This window comes from Dermacentor albipictus, chromosome 8 (genome assembly GCF_038994185.2).
Source record: "Dermacentor albipictus isolate Rhodes 1998 colony chromosome 8, USDA_Dalb.pri_finalv2, whole genome shotgun sequence".
Classification (NCBI taxonomy): domain Eukaryota; kingdom Metazoa; phylum Arthropoda; class Arachnida; order Ixodida; family Ixodidae; genus Dermacentor; species Dermacentor albipictus.
The window spans coordinates 108,480,435-108,502,533 of record NC_091828.1 but is presented as its reverse complement, the minus strand read 5'-3'; the positions used below and the strand labels follow the sequence as shown (position 1 = coordinate 108,502,533).

General features: G+C 48.8%; 2 protein-coding genes across 2 annotated transcripts; both read left to right on the top strand.

Moving 5' to 3' along the window:
• Positions 1 to 2,269: 2,269 nt before the first annotated feature.
• Positions 2,270 to 5,865, top strand: LOC139049021 (uncharacterized). Its single transcript, XM_070524043.1, has 2 exons — positions 2,270 to 4,260; positions 5,496 to 5,865. Exons 1-2 carry the CDS (start codon positions 2,863 to 2,865, stop codon positions 5,802 to 5,804), a joined length of 1,707 nt encoding a protein of 568 aa, XP_070380144.1. The 5' UTR covers positions 2,270 to 2,862; the 3' UTR covers positions 5,805 to 5,865.
• A 5,428-nt stretch (positions 5,866 to 11,293) lies between these two features.
• Positions 11,294 to 15,346, top strand: LOC139049004 (uncharacterized). The gene is made up of 2 exons (XM_070524022.1): positions 11,294 to 12,818; positions 13,903 to 15,346. Exons 1-2 carry the CDS (start codon positions 12,045 to 12,047, stop codon positions 14,209 to 14,211), a joined length of 1,083 nt encoding a protein of 360 aa, XP_070380123.1. The 5' UTR covers positions 11,294 to 12,044; the 3' UTR covers positions 14,212 to 15,346.
• Positions 15,347 to 22,099: the final 6,753 nt, after the last annotated feature.

Here is a 22,099-nt window from a genome sequence, read left to right as displayed (position 1 = left end):
CATAACCGAAAACACAAAATTTGGGGTGTGCATCCGAGTATTCTAGCACTGTACGTGACGTCAGGGACACAACTTCTCGCCGTGCCGGTCCACCAACATGGCGGCTAGACCGACGTCAGTACAAGCCATCCTATACGATTCGAATAGTCCCACCCATTCGGATCGTATTCGACCCGAGGCTTCACTATTCGAAGTTGTTGCGCACTATATGTATAAAGGGACAACTGCTGCTCTTGCAGTCTACAGGGAGGAAGACAGATTCAAGTGGACACTCTTCTGAACCATTCTGGCGCAGGGGAACCACGCTCCTTGCGCAAACGATCCAGTTCCTACACGAACGTATGAAGGAGGTCACAAGCACGATAGCTACGAGCCGTTGAATAAGAAAGGCTTGCCTTAGGAAACCCAGAAATTGTAACCTAGGGTGATGGCTTGAATCAGTTGGTTTTCCGTAAGAATATGTGATGCAGTGCGACGCGGGACAAGGGACACCGAAGAACGAGGACAACCGCTCGTATTCGCTCTTCTTTATCCTTTGTCGCGTTTCGCGCTGCACCACATACGCTCCTACAAATCGGTTCTCTAGATATTGTCACGCGGTGGTGACGTTGAAGAACACAGTAGCAATACTCTAAAAGACAAAACTGACATTTATTGGGCGAACATGTGCCCACAAAAACAGGCTACACTTATAGCCCAACGATAGCGGCGAATACAGTCGGCGATCGTCCAAAGTCTGATCAACGGCTCAAGCGCGTCGGCTTTTACACGTCAATGGCTGAACGTTCCAGACTAATCGCAGGGACCTGCGTGTCTTCCACAAAGCTCTAAACTTTTTTGTCGCGCATACATGCAGTCAGATTACACAAGGTTCGGTGACAGACAGGGCATGGAACCATCGATAACATTCAGGAAACTGCAGGCGCGTCCTGCGCTGCGTGATAACATTTGTTCAGCAGTGAAACGTGGTCACCCGAGCAAGATAAATATGTACACGTGTCAATATACACAAAGCAATTAATTGTATGCACAATCTCACCATTGTTGAATACCTTCGGAACGATGTGTGGTGATGTAGCATTGCCGTCAGCTGCCGTTAAATGAGCACTATACTCAATAAATAAATCAGGTGATGTGCTATTCTTCTTTTTACATTATTGTAATTACCATGGATGTCTACATATGATCGCATACCTTGCGTCACACAAGTTTGTCATTAGCAATTTTCTCCGGTGACGCAGCCCTAAGTTATTACAGTCAAAACACATATGAAATAACGTAATCAAGCCTTTTTTTCTCAGACGTCACAAATATTCAACTTACCACGATCGTTCAAGTGAAAAAAGTACAACCATTACATTCTAGGAGGGTAACTAGGAGGGTAACAAAGAAGCTCGAGAACAAGCTAAGGACCGCGCGAAGAGCGACGGAACGAAAAAAATATCACTGCCGTTACACTCTGTGAAGAAGGATGATCAGCGAAGCTGTGTATGTGGGCCCCTTAATGGCGAACTGCGCCTCACTGCGGGTCGGCCCGGCATCGCACAAACTTCGGGATGGGCCGGCGTATGGGGAGTGTTTAACGCCTGCATCCTCTCCGTCACGGGTCCAGCTAGAATGCACTATCATCGGGATCGGCCGGCTTCTAGCGCGAATTGAAAAACGGACACAGAAAGGAGCAGACAGGACGAACGCTAACTCCCATCTGATTTTTTAATAAAATGAAGAACGTAGTAGAATGAAGCAGCGCGCTTAAGCACGATGCAGCGCCGGCTACATCCCCTGCCAAGCGCTAATAGCGGGGCGTTTTGCATCCACCAAACAGAAGCGGGTCCAGTAGGTTTATCGGGCTGGAATTCGCTTATCTAACTCGTGCAAACGTTGGCCGGTCGGCCTGAATGAGCGTCGATTCGGGCTGAGTTGGCCCTACTGTACGATGTCGACCCAGCTCGACCCGTTTGCAGCGCGCATGCAAAGGCTCACTGGTCGGGCTACAGCCAGCGCTAAGTCTTGAGCGCAAGCAGTGTGACGTCGCGATTTCTGCACTGTGCGACGGTAAGGCTATCATGACAAGGGAAGACAAGCATCTAACCTAATCACAACGACATGACCTATGAAACAGAAGCTGTTGCAGACGGCTGCGGGAACCAGACGTCCAGTTCTGACGCATCGATATGTCGGCACGACCTTATATGCCATCGTTCGCGGCCTGTCAGAAGCGAGTTCATGTAAAAATTCCCTGCGGTGTAGCTCTGGTTAACCCTAGTTGAATTGCGAACGCAAGAGCTGCAGGGCTACGCTTGTTGTATTAGCTAGTGGTTAAGCGTTGGTTTAGCTCTATTGCACAGGTTAGATGCTATATCGCTTGAAGCTGGCTGTGTATTGCAGCCACACATGCATACCTACGGTAAAATCTTATCTCGTGTAGGGTATCATGTCAACGAATTCATGCATCTGTAACTGCATGCTGTGAACAAGCAGGCACACAGAAGTGAGTGAAACGAGCGAACAACTTCGTCACTTCTGCTGCCCTCCACCGCAGTTCGCCGCTTTGAACAATGATGTTTGCCGAGTAAAGGTGTGAAACTCGTTCGAGCACCTTCCAGATAACGCACGCCGTCGAAAATCGGAAATATTTCCTATCCACGCATTGAGAGTTACGCCAGCGCCACCGCACCTGCGTGACGTCACGTTGCTCGCCCGTAGTGTATGACGTGTGACACAAGCATTCTTAGAAAGTCGCGCGTAACGGTCGGTTAGCACCATCGCTTTTCCCCGTTGCATGAGCCATGCCAGTCGAGTCTCTATAATTCGCCGAACGTGAAGCCCTCCACTAAAGAGACACGGCACAGGGACGAAATAATGGTGGTCATACGCGCCCACCAAGGGCTGTCTTCTCTGGTCGAGAAGCTAGAATCTACGAAATACCTGAGGACTATCCGCTCACTCGACATGACGAACTGCATTCTTCTCGAACCCAGCGAATTGCCTCTACACATCGGCAAATGTAAGGGACTTCAATACTTGCGGTGCGTTGCCTGCCCACTCAGGCTGAGCGCCCTAGTCGGTTTAATGCTAAAACGGCTTCCGCATCTAAAGGAAGTTGAGTTCTCCCTCGTGGCTGAGACGGACGTGGACTCGGAGATAAAGGAGCTGCACAACACCGCGTCGCAAGTGCCAGGCACCCTCGCACTCAATCTCTGCCGCATGTACGCCGAAGTGAGCAACGACCTGCACTTGAAGCTTCTCTCCGCGCTACTGAGCTACTGCCCGAAGCTGGACGAGCTCCGTGTTCATTTCGTGCGCGGAAACTTCATGCACGCGCTCCTGGAATGTAACAACATCCTCGAACAGGGCGTCAATTTGGAGACATTCACGTTCTCTTCCGAGGTGCCAGCCTCCAATCAACGCCTGCCGTCCCCACCGTTGGACTTCACGAGCTGCGCGGCCGTCTGCGCCAACGTCAGCTACCAGAGGTCGAGCAAAATGTGGAACTGTGTTCTACTCCGAGATCTCGCTGTCGGATACACAAATCACATCCATTTGCCGGAACAGCTGGTCCTGGTTGCCGCCCACAACGCAGAAGGCTCCACGCCGGAATGGATTGGCCTGGCCGGCTTTGGACACTTCTGGACGAACGTGCGACAACTCTGTCTTCTGCTATTTCCGGCACAGCCTTCCGATGGTTTTTATGCGACGGCGGGCGCCGTGTACCGCGACAGTCTTCGCGACTTCATCTTCTTCAAGCTCCAGCAGGTCGTCGAGCTTAATATAAGCGCGTTCCACTTCGGCCCCGACCTTGACTTGACGGCACTACTCCAGGACGGCTCACTGGAGCATCTGCGATCCCTCTCCGCGACCCCTTGCGGGCTTCGCCGCCCGTCAGCTCTGCGCCGTCTGGCTCAGAACTGCTCCGACTTCAAAGAACTGGACGTGCGCATCGATAGGCGGGGTAGCTTCGTTCGGTGCGACGTCTGCGAGGGTGCGTTCTTCCTAGATCCCGAAGACATGCCAGAAATGCAAGACAGCAGCCCCGTGTTTCACAATCTGCTTGCCAGGCTTACTCTTAGTGACGTGCATGGCCATATGTCCCTTTGGTTCATCGAGATATGTCCAGCGGTTTCCGTGCGGCTCTCGGACTGCCCTAGTCCCTCGCAAACAAACTACCCGTCCTTGGGTCGGCTGCTCGACAGAAACAGCTCGCTGACTTGTCTCGTGCTTCGGCACGATGCCCTGCCCATCGGCGAGGCGTGTCTGCTGGTAAGTCAGGTTTGATCTACGTGCTTTCAGTGCCACGAGCATTCTTACGGATGGTTCAGTAATCTAAACGTGTCGACGGGACGGAAGTAAAATTTCCTCGTTTATACATTTGCTCCGTGAGTTACGTACTGTGCACAATATGTGAAATATGGTGGAGGGAGAGGTAGGACAGACCGCAGACTACCAATTGTCGATGAGGATAGCTATAGGGGCTTGTTGGTATGGCATATCTTATTTTGTTGTGGCGCAGGCTAAACAAGGAGAACACAAAGGCACATCTCACTCACAAAGAGCTGTGTGTGTCAGATTTCCCTTTCTGTTGTCCCTGTTCAGCTTGCGCTACAACTAAATTAGATATACCCAATGTTTTATTGATGAAAAGATACGAAGCCAATATATATGTAAAGTAACCACTAGCACGACCCAGAAATGCGCAAACATCCTGAACAGTTTTGCCGCCACTATGACACGAAATACGCACACTCTCCTTTCAGAAGCGAACAATAAGAAATACAGATTCTGCGCGAAGCATTACTTGCTGTGTACGAACCAACCAATCAGCAACGAAGTACTTTTGCATTAGGTTCACTGTAGTTTCGTATCTGTCTTGAAGCAAATGCTCACGGTAACTATGTTTTTACACTCGCAGACATTGTCACCCTCTAACGGCAGAAGAAACGAAAAAATAAATATTACTTCCCAGAGCTTGCTGTTTCGCTCAGAACAGGCAACCGATCGCAACCATAAGTTCCTGCAGTAACACAACACCGATTTGCTCCCACCTAATTCGTAAGTTTGTTTAGCACAATTTCTGAAAGCTTAATTTCACTTTATAAATTTTACCGCCGACACGGGCATCGAAGGGTTAGATGCGGGCAACTGAAATTGCTTCGGCAAAACGTCCTAGCCTCTGCCCCTCGCCTGGCGCACTCGCATGTTCCATCGTTCCTGCAGCAGAGCAGCGCAACATAATACGATGGGAAAAAAAGGAACCGCAACACATCCTGTTATTCCGTGATATTTCGGCTCAGGTAATGAACTAAAAAGCCCGAATGCATGCACTGTAAAATGCACCCAAAGAGAAAGGATAAAGCATGTAAATGTCTATCATTCATCCTTCCATCATTTTTTTTCACCATAAGAGTGCGAGTTGAAGACATTTACGCCCTTCATAAATTTTTGGAGGTCTAAGTTATTTAAGAATATAATTTTCTGCGGGCACCCCTCCATTCCAGGAAGCCATCTCCTGCATCGCCAGCCTGGAGTACCTGTGCCTCCTGTCGGCGGCGCCATTACAGGACAATATCGCCGAGCTGTGCGTGCGGACGTACAGCGACAGCCTGAAGCCTCACATAAAGTGTGTACACGTTCACTACCGAAACTCTACCGACGGAAACGAGAAGCGGATCACGTGGATGAAGCAGTGTCAAGTTCCAAGCGGTGGCGTCCTGGTTCGAAACGGTCCCTGCTTCCTGTATTGTTCGACGGCCACGTTCATAGGACTCGCCAAGCCGCTGAATCGTGACTTCACACAGATAATGTAAATGAAGGCACGGCCGATCCGTAATAAAATTTCTTTGGTACGCTTAAAAGTGCCTACAATGATACAGCTTATCCTTCGCTTCATTTAATCCGTATCATCGAATGTGCATGCCTTATCCCCTGTTTATTTATTTTCTTCTTCCCTGAGTGTCTGAACTGCGCAAAATGTGCCCTGCAAAACTCTTTGGGCCCTTAAAATAAATCGCGCTACATGTGAGACCGTGCTTCAGGATCACATAAGACAAATATTGCTCGCTTTCATGAATCGGGGAACGTACAATGGGGCGTGACGGCCTGTCCAGCTGGCGCTGCGCAAACGCTGGTCAACACAACACTCCGTGAAGCGCTTGTCGGTTACGGGTTGTCTAAAAATTGAAAACACGGCCTCCGTGATCGGGCGGCGGTTCTCGGAGGCGATGCACGAAGCCCTGGTGGTGAATGCAGTAGAGTGGGAAGCAAAGTTGTAGGCCCAGTGCGAACAAGGCGCACGAGAGGCTGCGCAGGGTACTCGGACAAAGACCAGAGTTGGTCGAGTATGTTTTTATCCATTATTTGAGACAGGCACGTTCCATCCAAGGTATGTTCTCCAAAGAACACTTAAAAACAACCTTCAATATAGGCCGCAGCGAATTGAATTGTTAGCCGCAGAACCGGAACACTGAAAATTCGGAATGTGCAACCGGCTGTTCCAAACGCATACGTGACGTCACACACGCAGCTTCTCACCATGCTGCTCCTCCAACGTGGCCAAAGCTAGAACGACGGCAGTTCAAGGCATCGCATAGGAATCGAACCGTCCTTGCTTTCCGGTATCGTATTCGGCTTTAGAATCCACTATTTGAAGTTCTCAAACACCATATGTATAAGCGGCCCACTGCTGATCTTGCAGACCGCAGGGAGAAAAAAAGATTCAAGCGGACACCCTTCCGAACCGTTCTGGTGAAGAACCGCAGTCCTTGGGTAAACAATCCGGTTCCTGGACGAACACGTGAAGGAGGTTACAAGCACAAGAGGAGAAGCGCTTGTCCTCGTTCTTCGTTGTCCCTTGTCGCGCTTTGCGCTACACCACACAGTCTCCTACAAATTGGTTGCCTCAATATCGAGAAAGCAATTTGTGATATCCATAATCACACCATTGTTGGATAGCTTCAGAAGGATGTGCGGTGATGTACCATTGCCCTCAGCTCCCGTTTAATGAATGCTATACTGTAGTAATTATATCAGCTGATGTGCTATTCCCTTTTTTTAGACTACTGTCATTATCACGCTGGTGTAGACGTGATTGCATACTTTGGTCCCACAAGTTTGTCATTAACAATTTCTCAGGTGACGTCACCCAAGTTATTACAGGCAGAACTCGTATCAAATAAGGTAAACAAGCCTCTCGTTGTCAGACCCCACAAATTTTACCTTACCACTGTCGATGAAAAGAAAAGTGCACAACCATTGCATTCTACAGGTGCTAAATACATATGGGGCAGAAGATAGGAGGGTAACAAAGAGGCTCGAGAACAAGCTAAGGACCGCGCCAAGAGCGAGGTAACGAAAAATGTTAGGCGAGACGTTAAGAAAAAGGAAGAAGGCTGTGTGGATAAGAGAGCAAACAGGGATCCCTTCTGATGCGATTTCGAGTCGCGTCGATGTTTCAAAATTCCTTCTTCCGAAAGAGGCTGGTCGTTTAACGTCGCCTACTGCAAGTCGGCCTCCGCTACAGTCTGACAACCAGCTATGACCGCTGGATACTTTAAAACAGATTCCAGTAAACACTGCATCAATTCATACACAACACAGGCCTCACAGCACAAATATAATACACATATACGCACCAAGAATTATGCCTTAAGGGCAAGTATTTATCGCAATAAAAAAAAACTGCTTCAGCATGGCGGAAAGCGATTGCCTCTGCGTACTGTATTACGCACACTAGCAAAGAACATCACGAACCATTCCCGCGTCGTTGAAGTCACCACATGCTGCGGTGCCGTAAATCCCTATGCGGAACGATTAGGCATTGGTAAACGCGACGCCTAAACATTGCCTACATAAAAGGGTCGCATCTCTTCGGGGAAGTTTTGGTGGAAGCAGGATACATAAAGTCGGATCTGGGGTGCCTTAACGGCTCTGCATTCATGTGGTTCATTGCACTCTGGTGTAGTGTATTGGCGTGCAAGTAGGCGTAGCATTCTTGCATCATCAGTCCTCGACAGCGGGATCGATAGGCGGTCGCCTTGTGCATGAGCTGAACCATCAGCTTGAACATTCCTTGCCCATGGTACCGCAGTTACGTGGTAGCTTCTGATAAATTATTTCATGTCCTTTCTCCGTAAGGTGGTGTATGTCTTCTGTGATTTCAAATACCATTTGTTCGTGCCAACCGCGCCGTGAGGCTCACAGGTATGCGCCTTGCTACAGGCGCATTTAAGACTAGCCCTGAGCAAAGCGTCTACGTCGAATCAAACGAATGGTCATTGCACTACCAAAGGACATACTTAACTTTCGCCTACGACCTAAAAGTTAATTCAGATGTTAAACATCCTTGTCATTCTATTATATGCGACTTGTCCACTGCTAGGCTGTTTCGTTACCGCCCAGCCACTAGCCTCCTCTGTCCCTCCGGTTGGAATCACTCTCAGAAAAAAGAGAGGTCCCTCTTTTACACAATGTCCTAATGGCTCCTACACGGCTTCCACCGCCTTGGGAGTGGCAGACTATCCAATGTGACATCTCTTTCTTAGAAATATCGAAAGAGCCCCGGAGGCACACTTATATTCGCATTTTCTGGAACTCAAGGAGAGGTACTCATGTGATGAATTTAACACAGATGCGTCGAAGATTTCCAGCTAGTGTTGCTTACACAGCTCTGGAACCCTCACTTTCAACATCTGGACCCCTAAACCCACACACTAGTATCTTTACAGCGGAAGCATATGCCATTCTTAAGGCTATTCAACACATACGGCGCACAAATATCGCTACGGCTATTGTTTTCATAGACTCATTAAGTGTAGTGAGAGCCCTATTTAGCTTACGAAAGCATAAGAATTCGGTCTTTAATGAGCTGTATAGCTTGTTATGCTCCGCATATATGCGCAACCAAGCGATTATCCTATTTATTTATTTATTTATTTATTTATTTATTTATTTATTTATTTATTTATTTATTTATTTATTTATTTATTTATTTCAGTACTCTCAGGGCCAGAGGCATTACAGTGAGGAGGGGCATACAAAATCGGCGGCAGATTTCTTAAATTTGTTGACGTCGGTGATGGCAGCCATGAAGGCAGGGAGGTGGTTCCAGTCATTTCCAGTTCGAGGAATAAATGAATTTATACAAAGGCTAGTTCGGCATTGCGGTATTCCTACCTTGCAGTTGTGGTCAGTGCGGGAAGATATATAAGATGGAGAGAGGAGTAACTTATGTTTGAGAATAGGGTTGGTATAATAAATTCTGTGAAAAAGACACAAGCGAAAATATTTACGACGCAGAGAAAGAACGGGAAGACCAAGTGCAGATTTCATTGCAGATACGCTTGCTGTTCGGGAATAATTTGAAACAATAAAACGGGCGGCGCGGTTTTGAACAGACTCTAAAGCGTTAATTAAGGTTATCTGATTAGGATCCCAAATGGAGCAAGCATATTCTAGTTTAGGCCTGATTAACGTCCTATATAGATGAAGCTTAATGGTGCTCTTAGAAGCTATGAAATGGCGCCGTAGGAATCCGAGCGTGCGGTTAGCCTGGTTACATATGTAGTTGATGTGCATTTTCCAGGACAGATTGCGTGTTAAGTGAATACCCAGGTATTTGTAAGATGAGACAGATGATAAAGGAGTGTTATTAAGAAGATAGCGAGGGGTGTATTCAGGAGGACGGCTGGAGATACGCAGGTGTTTGCACTTGGTGGTGTTAAGTGTCATGAGCCATTCGCTGCACCATGAAGAAATTGCGTTCAAGTCCGATTGCAAACATGCTTCATCAGAGGGATTAGTAATTGAACGATAAAGCACACAGTCATCTGCGAAAAGGTTAATATGGGAGATAACGTTATCAGGAAGGTCATTAATGTAAATTAAAAACAGTAGAGGACCTAACACAGAACCTTGAGGCACCCCAGAAGTCACGGAAACAAGAGGCGAGTCATAATCATTAACTGAGACATATTGACGACGGTTGGAAAGAAAACATTTAATCCAGCCTAATACCTGATCGTTAATATTAAGAGCACCGAGTTTAATTAATAATAGATCATGAGAAACAGTGTCGAACGCCTTAGCAAAGTCTAAAAAAATGCAATCCACAATAACGTTAGCATCCATAGCGCGAAACAAATCATTAGTGAAAGACAGGAGCTGTGTCTCATACGAAAAAAATTTTCGGAAGCCATGTTGACATGAATTGAAGAAGTTGTTAGATTCAAGGAAGGTAATAAGATGAGAATAGATAATGTGCTCAAGAAGTTTACAGGGAACGCTGGTTAATGAAATAGGCCGATAGTTTAGTATTGAAGCTTTACTACCTGATTTGTGCGATGGAACCACCTCCCCACCTTCCAATCAGGAGGGATGGTACAACTCTGTAATGACTGTTCAAAGATTGCACAAAGAATCAATGATGAGCACGTAAATGTACTTTTCAAGAACTTCGTTGTAATGCCGTCGACGCCTGAACAAGATGAAATCTTCTGTTTTTCAATTAAACATGTCAAACCAACCGAGTCAATGAGTATTGGATCCATGGGTAAAAAGTCACGTGTACAAGGATGAGGGACAACATTCGGCAAGGCAGAAGAAAAACACGAGGCAAAAAAATCATTCAACACTTTGCAGCAATCGGTCTGGTGTATTGGAGTGTTGTGATTATCGCAAATATCTATTGTATTCGGCTTATTCCCGCTCACCACATTCCAAAATTTCCTCGGATTATCTCTAAGAAGGAGCGGGAGCGTGTGCTGGTAAAAATTTTGCTTTACTTCATACGAAGTTTGTTTATAATCCGTCTCAGCGGTGGCGTAAGCGGCCGGTACTCAGAGGTGGCGTGCTGAGTACCTGGCCATCAAGCTATAAAAGGCAATATAGCCTCTAACCTTATAGGTTAGAGGCTATATCACTTGAAGCTGGCTCCGCTCTATAGCAGCCACACATGCAATCCTACGGTAAAATCTTATCTCGTGTAGGTTATCATATCCACTGGTTCATGCATCTGTAACTGCACGGTACGAACAAGCAGGCAAGCAGAAGGGGGTGAAAAGAGCGAACAGCTTTGTCACTTCTGCCGCTCTTCATAGCAGTTCGTCGCTTTCAACAATGGTGCTTGCCGAGTAAAGGTGTAAACCTCGTTCGAGAACCTGCCGGAAAACGCATACCGTCGAAAATCTCGCGGAAATATTTCTTATCCACGCATTGGGTGTTACGCCAGCGCCACCGTACGTGCGTGACGTCACGTTGCTCGCCCGTAGTGTATCATGTGTGCAACAAGCATTTGTCGAAATTCGTGCGTAACGGTCGGTTAGCACCATCGCCTTTCCCCATTCGTTGGGCCGCGCCACACGAGCCTCTATAATTCGCCGAGCCTTAAGCCCACCACTAAAGAGACACCGGCACAGGGACACCGAAAACATGGTGGCGCTACGCGCCCACCAAGGGCTGTCTTCTCTGGTCCAGCAGCTACAAGCTATGACACTGGTTCCGGCTATCCGCACACTCGACCTCACAAATTGCATCCTTCTCGAACCCAACGAATTGCCTCTACACATCGCCAAATGTGCGGGACTCCAAATTTTGCGGTGCGTCGCCTGCCCGCTCAGGCCGAGCGCCCTGCTCCACTTAATGCTAAACCGGCTTCCGCGTCTGAAGGAAGTTGAGTTCTCCCTCGTGGCTCAGACGGACGTGGACTCGGAGATAAGGCAGCTGCACAACACCGCGTTGCAAGTGCCAGGTATCCTTGCTGTCAGTCTACGCCGCATGTACGCCGAAGTGAGCGACGACCTCAACTTCAAGCTCCTCTCGGCGCTCCTGAGCTACTGCCCGATGCTCGACGAGCTCCTTGTTCATTTCGTGCGCGGAAACTTCATGAACGCACTCCTGGAATGTAACGCCATCCTCGATCAGGGCGTCAATTTGGAAACATTCACGTTCTCTTCAGAGGTGCCAGCCTCCAATCAACGCCTGCGTCCACACCGTTGGACTTCACGAGCTGCGCGGCCGTCTGCGCCAACGTCAGCTACCAGAGGTCGACCAACATGTGGAACTGTGTTCTGCTCCGAGATCTCGCCGTCGGGTACACAAATCCCATCCATTTGCCGCAACAGCTGGTCCTGGTTGCCGTCCACCACGCAGAAGGCTTCACGCCGGAATGGTTTAGCCTGGCCGGCTTTGGACACTTCTGGACGAACGTGCGACAACTCTGCCTTCTGCTATTTCCGGCACAGCCCTCCGATGGTGTTTACGCGACGGCGGGCGCCGCGTATCGCGACAGTCTTCGCGACTTTATCTCCTCCAAGCTCCAGCAGGTCGTCGAGCTTAACATAAGCGCTTTCCACTTCGGACCCGACCTCGAGTTGACGGCACTACTCCAGGACGGCACGCTCCGGCATCTGCGATCCCTCTCTGCGCCCCCCTGCGGGATTCGCCGCCCGTCAGCCCTGCGCCGTCTTGCGCAACTCTGCCCCGAATTCAAAGAACTGGACGTCCGCATCGAAAGGCAGGATAGCTTCGTTCGGTGCGCCGTCTGCGAGGGTGAGTTCCTCCTCGATCACGAAGACATGTTGGAAATGTGCGACAGCGCCCCCGTCTTTCACAATGCGCTTGCAAGGCTGACTCTAAGTGACGTGCATGTCCGTTTCTTCCTTTGGTTCGTCGAGGCTTGCCCAGCCGTGTCGGTGCGGCTGTCAGACTGCCCTAGTCCCTCTCACCCAGACTGCCCGTCTTTGGGTCAGCGGCTGGCCAGAAACAGCTCGCTGAGATGTCTCGTGCTTCGCCACCATGTCCTGCCCTTCGGCGACGCGTGTCTGCTGGTGAGTCGGGTTTGCGCTACGGGCTTTCAGTGCCACGAGCATGGTTCCGTAATCTAAATGTGTCGAAAGCGCCGGAAATGAAATTTCCTAGTTTGTTTATTTGGGGGAGGGGAGGCCTCACTGAATGGCGTACTGCGCAAAATACACGAAAAATGGTGGAGGGAGAGGTAGGACCGAGCAGGGACTACCAACTCTTTTATTGCATGAAACCACAGCAAAATAGTACATAGCCGTGGTAATCGTGAGCACCACCCAGATATGCGGAAACATTTACAATCGTTTTCCCACGACTGTGACATGAGATACGCATGTTTCAATCTCAAGCGAAAAAAACCAACAGATTGTGTGGTGCGTTGCTTGTTCAGCAAGAAAAAAGTACTATGCAACAAAGTACTTCTGCGCTATGTTTACTGGGGTTGCAAGATTCACCGCAGACACAGACATAGAAAGGTTAGACATGCGCAACTGAAATTGCTTCCGCGAAACGTTCTAGGCTCTGCCACTCGCCTGGTGCACTTGCATGTTGCATCGTTCGTTCAGCTGAACAGCGCAAAATAATACGACGGGAAAAAAAGCGACAGACACACATCTGTTATTTCGTGATATTTCTGCTGCGGTCAAGGGCTAACAAGCCAAAAGGCGTGCACTGTACAATTTTTAGAACCCAGAAAGAAAGGATTGAGATTGTAAATGTCTATAACTCACACCCTTGCAACACTTTTTTCGCCATAAGAGTGCGAGGTGAAGATATTTGCACCCTCGTTAAATTTTTGAGGTCTTAATTCACCATCATCAGCCTGGCTACGCCCATTGCAGGGCAAAGCCTCTCCCATACTTCTCCAACTACTCCGGTCATGTGCTTACTATGGCCATGTTGTCGCTGCAAACCTTTTTTATCTCATCCGCACACCTAACTTTCTGCCGCCCCCTGCTACGCTTCCCTTGTCAGGGAATCCAGACCGTAACCAAACCCTTTATGACCATCGGTTATCTTCCCTCCTGATTACATGTCCTATAATATTTAATTCCTATATCCTATACTTATTTAGTAATATAACTTTCTGCGGGCATCGTTTCATTCCAGGAAAACATTTCCCGCATCCGCCACCTGCAGTACTTGTGCCTTCTGTCAGCGGCGCCATTACAGGACAATGACGCCGCGGAATCCCTGCAGGCATTCAGTGCCCGTCTCAAGCCTCACATAAAGTGTGTACACGTTCACTACCGAAGCTCTACCGATGGCATCGAGAAGCGGATCACGTGGATGAAGCGGGCTGGCGATCCAACCGGTGGCGTCCTGATTCGAGACGGTCCCTGCTTGCTGTATTGTTCGACGGCGACGTTTATAGGACTCAGCAAGCCGCTGAATCGTGACCACAAACAGATCATGTAGATGAAGGCACGGTCGACACATGATAATGTTTCATAGATACTTGTGAAAGTGCCTACAATGATAGAGCTTATTTGTTTTTTTCATTGGAATCTTCGAATATGTGGGCCTTATCCTTTGTTTATTCCCCTTTCTTCACTCAGTGTCTGAAATCGCGCTGAAGGGGCCCTGTAACACTTCTTGAACTCGTTAAATAATTTGCGCTACATGTGAGACAATAATTCCGGAGCGCATGAGCCATATATTGCTCCCTTTAATGCAGCGGACAACGTGCAATGGGGCGTGACGGCCCGCCCAGTTGGAGCTGCGGAAACGCCGGTCAACATAGTGTTCCTGTATATGCTCCCGCAGGGAGCAGAGTTGCGCATACCTTTTCCGGCGCCGCTCGCACCGCTATTGGCCGAGTGCGAAAAATGACGTCAAATGATCCGCGTCGCTGCGAAGCCAACTTTGCGGGCGCATCGCTGACTCATGCGAACTCGTCGTTTCCGTCAGTGCCATCGCCACTGCAATCAGCGGACCGTCGATCGTGCGTTGAGACGAGCAGCTGCGGGTTGGGTGCTAAGTTGGCATGGGTGCTAAGTTGGCATATGCACATTTAGCTCTCTAGCTGTGATAATTGTAATATATTCCTTCTCCATGTGAAGTTTTGAGAACAGTAAAATTGATTCTCGCCAATTTATTGTCTTGAAGTGCATAGGCTTATTTATTTTGTTAACTAATTGCTGCCATAGAAGTTAAGCCGGAATTGTATGTGTGCTAGCTTGTGAGCATCATGTATCAGCCTATGGAACAAAAACTTGTTAAATTAAACATGCTGGAAATCTACGTTGTGCTTTGGTGAATGCTGTTTCCTGTGGGCGGGAGTGGAGTGAATGCAATGTTGAATGACGTAAAATTTCCTTGCCTCTGATGCGATAGGTCACGAAGCTTTGTAACCTGACTTTTTGGCCAAAGCTTGCTTCAGTGATTTCATTGACTTGATACAGTGTCTTCAACTACTGGCTTTTCTCTCAGTGATAAGAGATCAAGAAAAATGTGTTGTCATATTACAGTCTGCACTGTGTGACTAATTACTCTGCAAGTTTGCCATCATGATGTGATTACTGCAATAAAAATAACCTGTTGTTACTCTGAATAGCCTGTTGCCTTTCCAGTTTCCTTAAATTCTGCCTCCAAGGTTCCAAGAACAAGCACACTTGACCTGCTGCCAGCAGCCGTTCATGCATTCCCTTGTATGAAATAAATTTGATCTAGAAGCTCTTGTATCTTGAATCTTTTTTCTACTTGCAGATTTGCTGCTACTATATAGCTGGTTAGTCTGCGGTATGAATGAATCTTAAAAGTAAGCTTTGCTTAAAATGTGCGCATGTGAACATTTGAAATGAGCTTAAATCTGCGTCTGCACCGCATGTATCGGAAACGTGCAGCTGTTGTGAACGATGGTTAGCGATAAATGGCGCTCTGTTAACAGTCACTGACATAATTATAGGCACGATAGCTCTCTTGGCGACGGTCATTAACCGGCTGGTTTCGGCAGCCAAAATGCGCTAAGTGTCCACCTTACGTGTGTGAAGTTTTAAAAACTCTTTAAAACATTTCTTGCTTTCTGACCATGATAAGACAACTTCATATGCCTGCTGAAAATCATTGCACCGCTTTTTGTGGCAACGTACTGCGCGTTTGCGAGCGAACTTTGGAGCTGTTCGAGCCACTGGAGTACCTTATTTTGGGGAATCGAAGGTGGTCCTACCCTTTATTTGTACGTTCGTGCGTGTTTGTATATGCGTGTTTACATCGGTACATACAAAGTTTCGGTTGGTTGGAAGCCCACCCCCTCCGGCTGCACGAATGACTCGTTCGAGAGTAGCCTGGATTAAGAAGTGACCTTTGCTAAGCGCCTGCGAACAATTGGCGCTTGTTGCTCACGACCACTAGAGAAAAAGGCGGAACACCGCGCGGCATTTGGCTCCTGCGCGCGTGAGGAGTGGCTTCGCTGCAGAGCTGGAGCACGACGGCGGACCTATGCGCAACTCTGCTCCCTGCGGGAGCATTTACAGGAACACTAGGTCAACAGAGCCCTCCGTGCCGCGCTTGTCGGTTTAGGGAAGTACAAAAACTGAAAACATGTCCTCCGAGATCGGGCGGCAAATCTCGGAGGCAATGTGCGAAGCATTGTTGGTGAATTAAGTAGATAAGGGAAAAAAGCTGTATGCCTAGTGCGAACTCTGCGCACGAGAGGTTGCGCAATGTACTCGGCCAAAAACCAGAGTTGATGGAATATGTTTTCATCCTTACTGAGACACGCACGTTCCTTTCGAGCGATGTTCTTCGAAGAACACTTAAAAAGAACTTTCCGCATACACCTCAGTGAATTCAACTCCTAGCGACATAACCGAAAACTAAAAATTGGCAGTATGCATGCCAATATTCTAGATTTGTACGTGACGTCAGGGACACAGCTTCTCGCCATGCCGGTCCACCAACATGGCGGCTAGACCGACGTCAGTACAAGCCATCCTATACGATTCGAATAGTCCCACCTATTCGGATCGTATTCGACCCGAGCCTTCACTATTCGAAGTTGTCGCACACCATATGTATAAGGGGACAACTGCTGCTCTTGCAGTCTACAGGGAGGAAGACAGATTCAAGTGGACACTCTTCTGAACCATTCTGGCGCAGGAGAACCACGCCCCTTGCGCAAACGATCCAGTTCCTACACGAACGTATGAAGGAGGTCACAAGCACAACAGCTACGAGCCGTTGAAAAAGAAAGGCTTGCCTTAGGAAACCCAGAAATTGTAACTTAGTGTGATGGCTTGAATTAGTGGGTTTTCCATAAGATTTTTTTTTTCCCAATCACTCGAGGACCTTTCTGTGCGACCTCTGCCCGGCAGAGGCTTGGTGGGCGAGCTCAGCGCGGTTCCGCACGCTCAAGCCACGATGTCTACAGCTATGCAAATCACCGTTGACGGTGAGGATATCTCTCCCGACGAAGTCAATGAAAGCGCTGGGTGGACCACGGCATTACACAAACGAAAACCCATCATCCAGGACCCGCTCGGGCAGGGCGGCCGAGTCACCGACATGCGACGTGGCGGGAATAAAAGCCAGGCTACGGCGAGTGTCAAGACACGGCTAACGACTGCTTCGAGATTGCCTCGCCTACCGAAAGAGCATGTTCGAATCATAATCCGTCCCCGTGGAGGACTGGACATCAAGAAGATGGGCCACTTCAGAGTTGCCCAAGCCCTCACTACCGCTGCTAGACTTACGGAGGCGGATACGGCGGAGGATATTATCTGTCCGAACGTGGTGCAAAACATATTGGTGGCAAGCACGCCATCAAAACGCAACGCCATGGCCTACGCCGATGTGAAAGCTTTACTCATTGGACAAGCAAGCTACGAAGTTAGTACATATATCGCAGCCCTCGAAAACTCATGCAAGGGAGTTATTCGTGACATTGATCCCACCATCAATCGAGAGGAGCTCAAACGCCTTATCATTCAACCCAAGAACCCAAGCGCCCTCGAGGTGAGACGAATCAAGAACACAAGCACTGTAGTCATCCTGTTTGATGGACTCAAAGTCCCGGACTACGTAAAATGCGGTCCCAGTTTAATCAAATGCTCACTCTATCGCAGACAAACTGACGTCTGCTATGCATGTGGAAAGCTTGGCCATAGAGCTGACGTTTGCCCAGCCCCTGAAAATGCCATCTGCCGCGGCTGTGGTGCGAGCAACCCGGACGATAAGCACGAATGTACACCGAAGTGCACCCTTTGCGGAGGCCCTCATCTCACGGCTGACAGATCCTGCAAGCAAAGGTTCCAAATTCCGTTTGTAGTTAGGCAACGGAGAAGAGAACGGCGCAACCGCGACCAATCCAAACAACCAACTGGGTCGCCAATGCCTCTCAAGCCGGCCCTCAGCAGCTCGCACACATCCAGGAGCCGATCCCGAGACCCTGGCGGCGAGGATAGCAGATACCAGGACCGTGTCCCTTCTAGGGGTCGCTCGACGGAACGCTCGTCTTCCAGAGGCCGCAAGGTCCCCGGGACCCGCTCCCGCTCCAGAGGCCACTCTCGTTCCAGGGGGCCTGCAGTTCAGATTCAGGAGCCTGCTCATCGTGGTACCACATGGGCTGACCGGGTCAAGGAATCACCGAAAAAGGTAACGGGGGGTCAATCGCCAGAGCAGGACAGGATTGCACAATTAGAAAGAGAAAACGCTTCGTTAAAATACGCTATGGAGCAGCTCAAAGCAGAAATTGCAGAGCTAAAGAAAGCCAGCAAGCGAGAGTCAGTTCAACCCAGTCAGGCCCCTGCAGTAGAAACGCCCATGGAGATCCCCGTAGCGGAACCGACTGCCAGCAAGCAAGCCAGCAAGCGAGAGTCAGTTCCACCCAGTCAGGCCTCTTCTGTAGAAACGCCCATGGAGATCCCTGTAGCGGAACCGACTGCCAATGGTTTACCCAAAAAGAGGGCGCTGGCAGTTCATGCCTCAGACAAGAGCGCCAGCGTTCGAAAATTGGAAAAAACGATAGATAAAATTGATGAATCCCTCGAAAAAGTCCAAATTGCTATTGACAAACTTGCGGAGGCGGTCAAAGCACTAGGAATCAGATGCGATAATCTGGAACGCCACGTCTCTACAATGGCTTCAGTTACACCGTTGGAAAAAGTGAATGACACCGACACTGAAAGGTCGGCAGCGGCTGCGCTCCGCAGCATTTTCTAATACTAGCTATCTACTACGTCCCACCATGGCGGCACATCACAAAGTAATTAACATCTGGCAGTGGAACTGTAGGGGATTCCATCGCAAAAGGAACGTCCTCCAACAGTTCATTCGGACCCACTCGAAAAGCCACATGTAATATTATTACAAGAAACGCTCACGGATAAGGTCACCCTTCCAGGCTATAAATCGCATACCCAATATGCTGATGGGAAGAGGGGAATAAGCACATTAGTCTCGAACAAATGTGCGTTCATAGCCCACGATCTGAATCTGCAATCCAATAAGGTTGAACACTCGCTTGTTGAAACAATCCCCAGCGGACCATTCAAGACAAGTATCTTTATACTTAACATATACATTACTCCCAAAGACCTCAGGCAAAGATTCGCGGCAATTATTAACAGGGCTACAAGCAAGGCCAAGACATTTCCACTCCTGGTGGCCGGAGACTTCAACGCTCCGCATCCAGCATGGGGGTACAAACAAGCTAACCGCAAGGGCGTTGACCTATGGCAAACTAAAGTCAATAATCACCTCACGCTTATAACAGATCCGGCTTTTCCGACCAGGATTGGCAACTCCTGCTCTAGGGATACCACACCCGATCTCTTTTTCATACGGAATGTGGAATCGGCATCTTAGTCCAACCTCCAAGTTGACCTTGGCAGTGATCACAACATCCTGGCCACCTGCGTCAACGTGAAAAGCGGGGACCTCAAAGAGTTCATTATTACAGATTGGGATTACTTTCGAAAGATTCGGGAAGAGCGAGCACAAACGAATGACTCAGCACTTAGCCTCGAGCAGTGGGCTGAACAGTTAAAGGAGGACATCAGCGCGGCGACAAAGAAAATCCAGACTGAACTGGAGCTGGACAGGATGGACAGCCGCCTCACTCATCTTCTAGAAGCGAAGACGTCACTTTTGAAACGATGGAAAGGGCAGAAACTCAATCGAAGGCTCCGAAAAAAAATCGCGGAGCTCAACAGAACTATAGAAGATCACTGCCAAACCTTGAGCAGACAACAGTGGGATGAGGTCTGCAATTCTGTGGATGGCCAGATGAGAGTTGGAGCTAAATGGAACCTACTCAAGCATCTGCTGGATGATACCAATACCAAGTCAAACCAAAGACAAGTGATAGCGAAGGTTCTACACCAGGCATCACAATCAGAGACATTGCAGACCGTACTCGACAGATTAGCTCGCAAGTATCTGCCACTGGGCAACTCGAGTGACGAAGACTATCCCCCCTACAAAGGCTCATCTTGCCCCGAGCTAGATAACCCCTTCAAGACATGCGAGGTAAGGGAAGCTCTCCAGCATCTAAATGGCAGGTCTGCCCCTGGTCCTGATGGCATCCCCAACCGCGCCCTCCGAAACCTGGACGACTGCTCTATAGAATGGTTGACAGAGGAGATTAATGGAATATGGGAACGAGGGGTTGTCCCGGAGTCCTGGAAAATGGCCTCGGTCATCCTCATTCCAAAGCCTGGAAGACCCCCGAGTCTCTCAAACCTCAGACCCATTTCCCTCACGTCCTGCGTGGGGAAAATAGCGGAACATGTCATACACAATCGAATTTCTAAGCACATCGAGAAACAAAGATTGTTTCCGTACAACATGATCGGCTTTCGTCCGGCCCTGTCAACGCAAGACGTCATGAAACTCATAAAATGTCAAATCATTGACAACACCACAAGAGATATAAGAGGCATCCTAGGCTTAGACCTAGAGAAAGCCTTTGATAATGTATCCCATGCTCACATTCTGAACTCCATCTCAGAGCTCAATTTGGGAGACGCCTTCCACAGATACATCAGCTCGTTCCTACGAGATCGCAAGGCCATGCTCAAAATCGGTGACCTCAAATCCGACAATTTCAGTTTGGGCCCCAGAGGCACGCCACAAGGTGCGGTAGTCTCACCACTGCTTTTTAACATCGCCATGACGAAATTATCGCAAAGACTCTCCAACATAGAAGGGATCAATCATACGCTGATGACATCACAATCTGGTGCACCGGAGGAAGCGAGGGAGCTGTTGAATTAGGCTTACAGGAGGCTGTAGATCAAACAGAGATGTACCTGGAAAATACGGGGCTTAGATGCTCCCCGAGCAAGTCTGAGCTCCTCCTCTACAGGCCAGTCAGGAGAGGCCCCAAACCTAGAGGATGGAAACCGTTGTCTGAAATAAACATCAAGCTCCACACTAAAAGCGGCTGTACCATCCCCAGAGTAGACACCATTCGGGTCCTTGGCATGTTCATCGAATCGAATGGCAGTAATAATACTACGCTCAACAAGCTGACAGCCAAGGCTGAGAACATGATGAGACTCATCAACAGAGTCTCGAATAGGCGTGGAGGCTTAAAGGAAGACAACCTCCTGCGGTTGTTCCACGCCTTCCTCATGAGTCATATTGTTTATGTGGCCGCCATGCACAACTGGTATAACTCCAAGAAAAAACGATTAAACACACTCATCAGAAAAAGTATAAAAAAGTACTAGGCATTCCGTTACGGGCGAGCACGGACCTCCTTATGCAACTAGGAGTGCACAACACCTTGGACGAGATAATCGAGGCCCAGGAGTCAGCCCAACTGGCCCGTCTATCCTGTACCCCGGCTGGAAAGAAGATCCTGGCAGTTCTTGGGATCAACCCTATCCTCATGGAAGAGCGGAAATATGAAATATCAGACAATCAAAGGAACAACATACGAGTTGCACCGTTTCCCCGTAATGTTCATCCTCGACACAACGTAGGCAGACGCAGGGCAAGAGCCCTCGCCCTCCTCAAGCGTACCAAAGACGATCCTTACTCGGCATGTTTTGTCGACGCAGCCCAATATGGACAGTCGTCTAACTTCGCCATTGCCCTCGTTGATCACAACGGACAGATAGTGAATGCGGCTTCCCTGAAGTGCTCAACACCAACCAGAGCGGAGCAGGTCGCAGCTGCTATAGCACTCCTAGACAACAGCAGATCACAAATCTTCACTGATTCGAGATCGGCGGTCAGGGCTTTCGCTTCAGGATCCATCGCTGAGGAGGCTCACAAGATTCTCAAGAACAAGATAATCTCTCCGCACACCATCACGTGGTTTCCGGCTCACCTCGACCCCCAGCTTGACTCGTTTCCC

Bases quoted from the DNA above. Each gene is read 5' to 3' on its own strand.
- LOC139049021 (XM_070524043.1), top strand. From the start codon at position 2,863: ATGGTGGTCATACGCGCCCACCAAGGGCTGTCTTCTCTGGTCGAGAAG. The intron at 4,261-5,495 runs GTAAGTCAGGTT...CCTCCATTCCAG, and splicing joins TCGGCGAGGCGTGTCTGCTG to GAAGCCATCTCCTGCATCGC.
- LOC139049004 (XM_070524022.1), top strand. From the start codon at position 12,045: ATGTGGAACTGTGTTCTGCTCCGAGATCTCGCCGTCGGGTACACAAAT. The intron at 12,819-13,902 runs GTGAGTCGGGTT...GTTTCATTCCAG, and splicing joins TCGGCGACGCGTGTCTGCTG to GAAAACATTTCCCGCATCCG.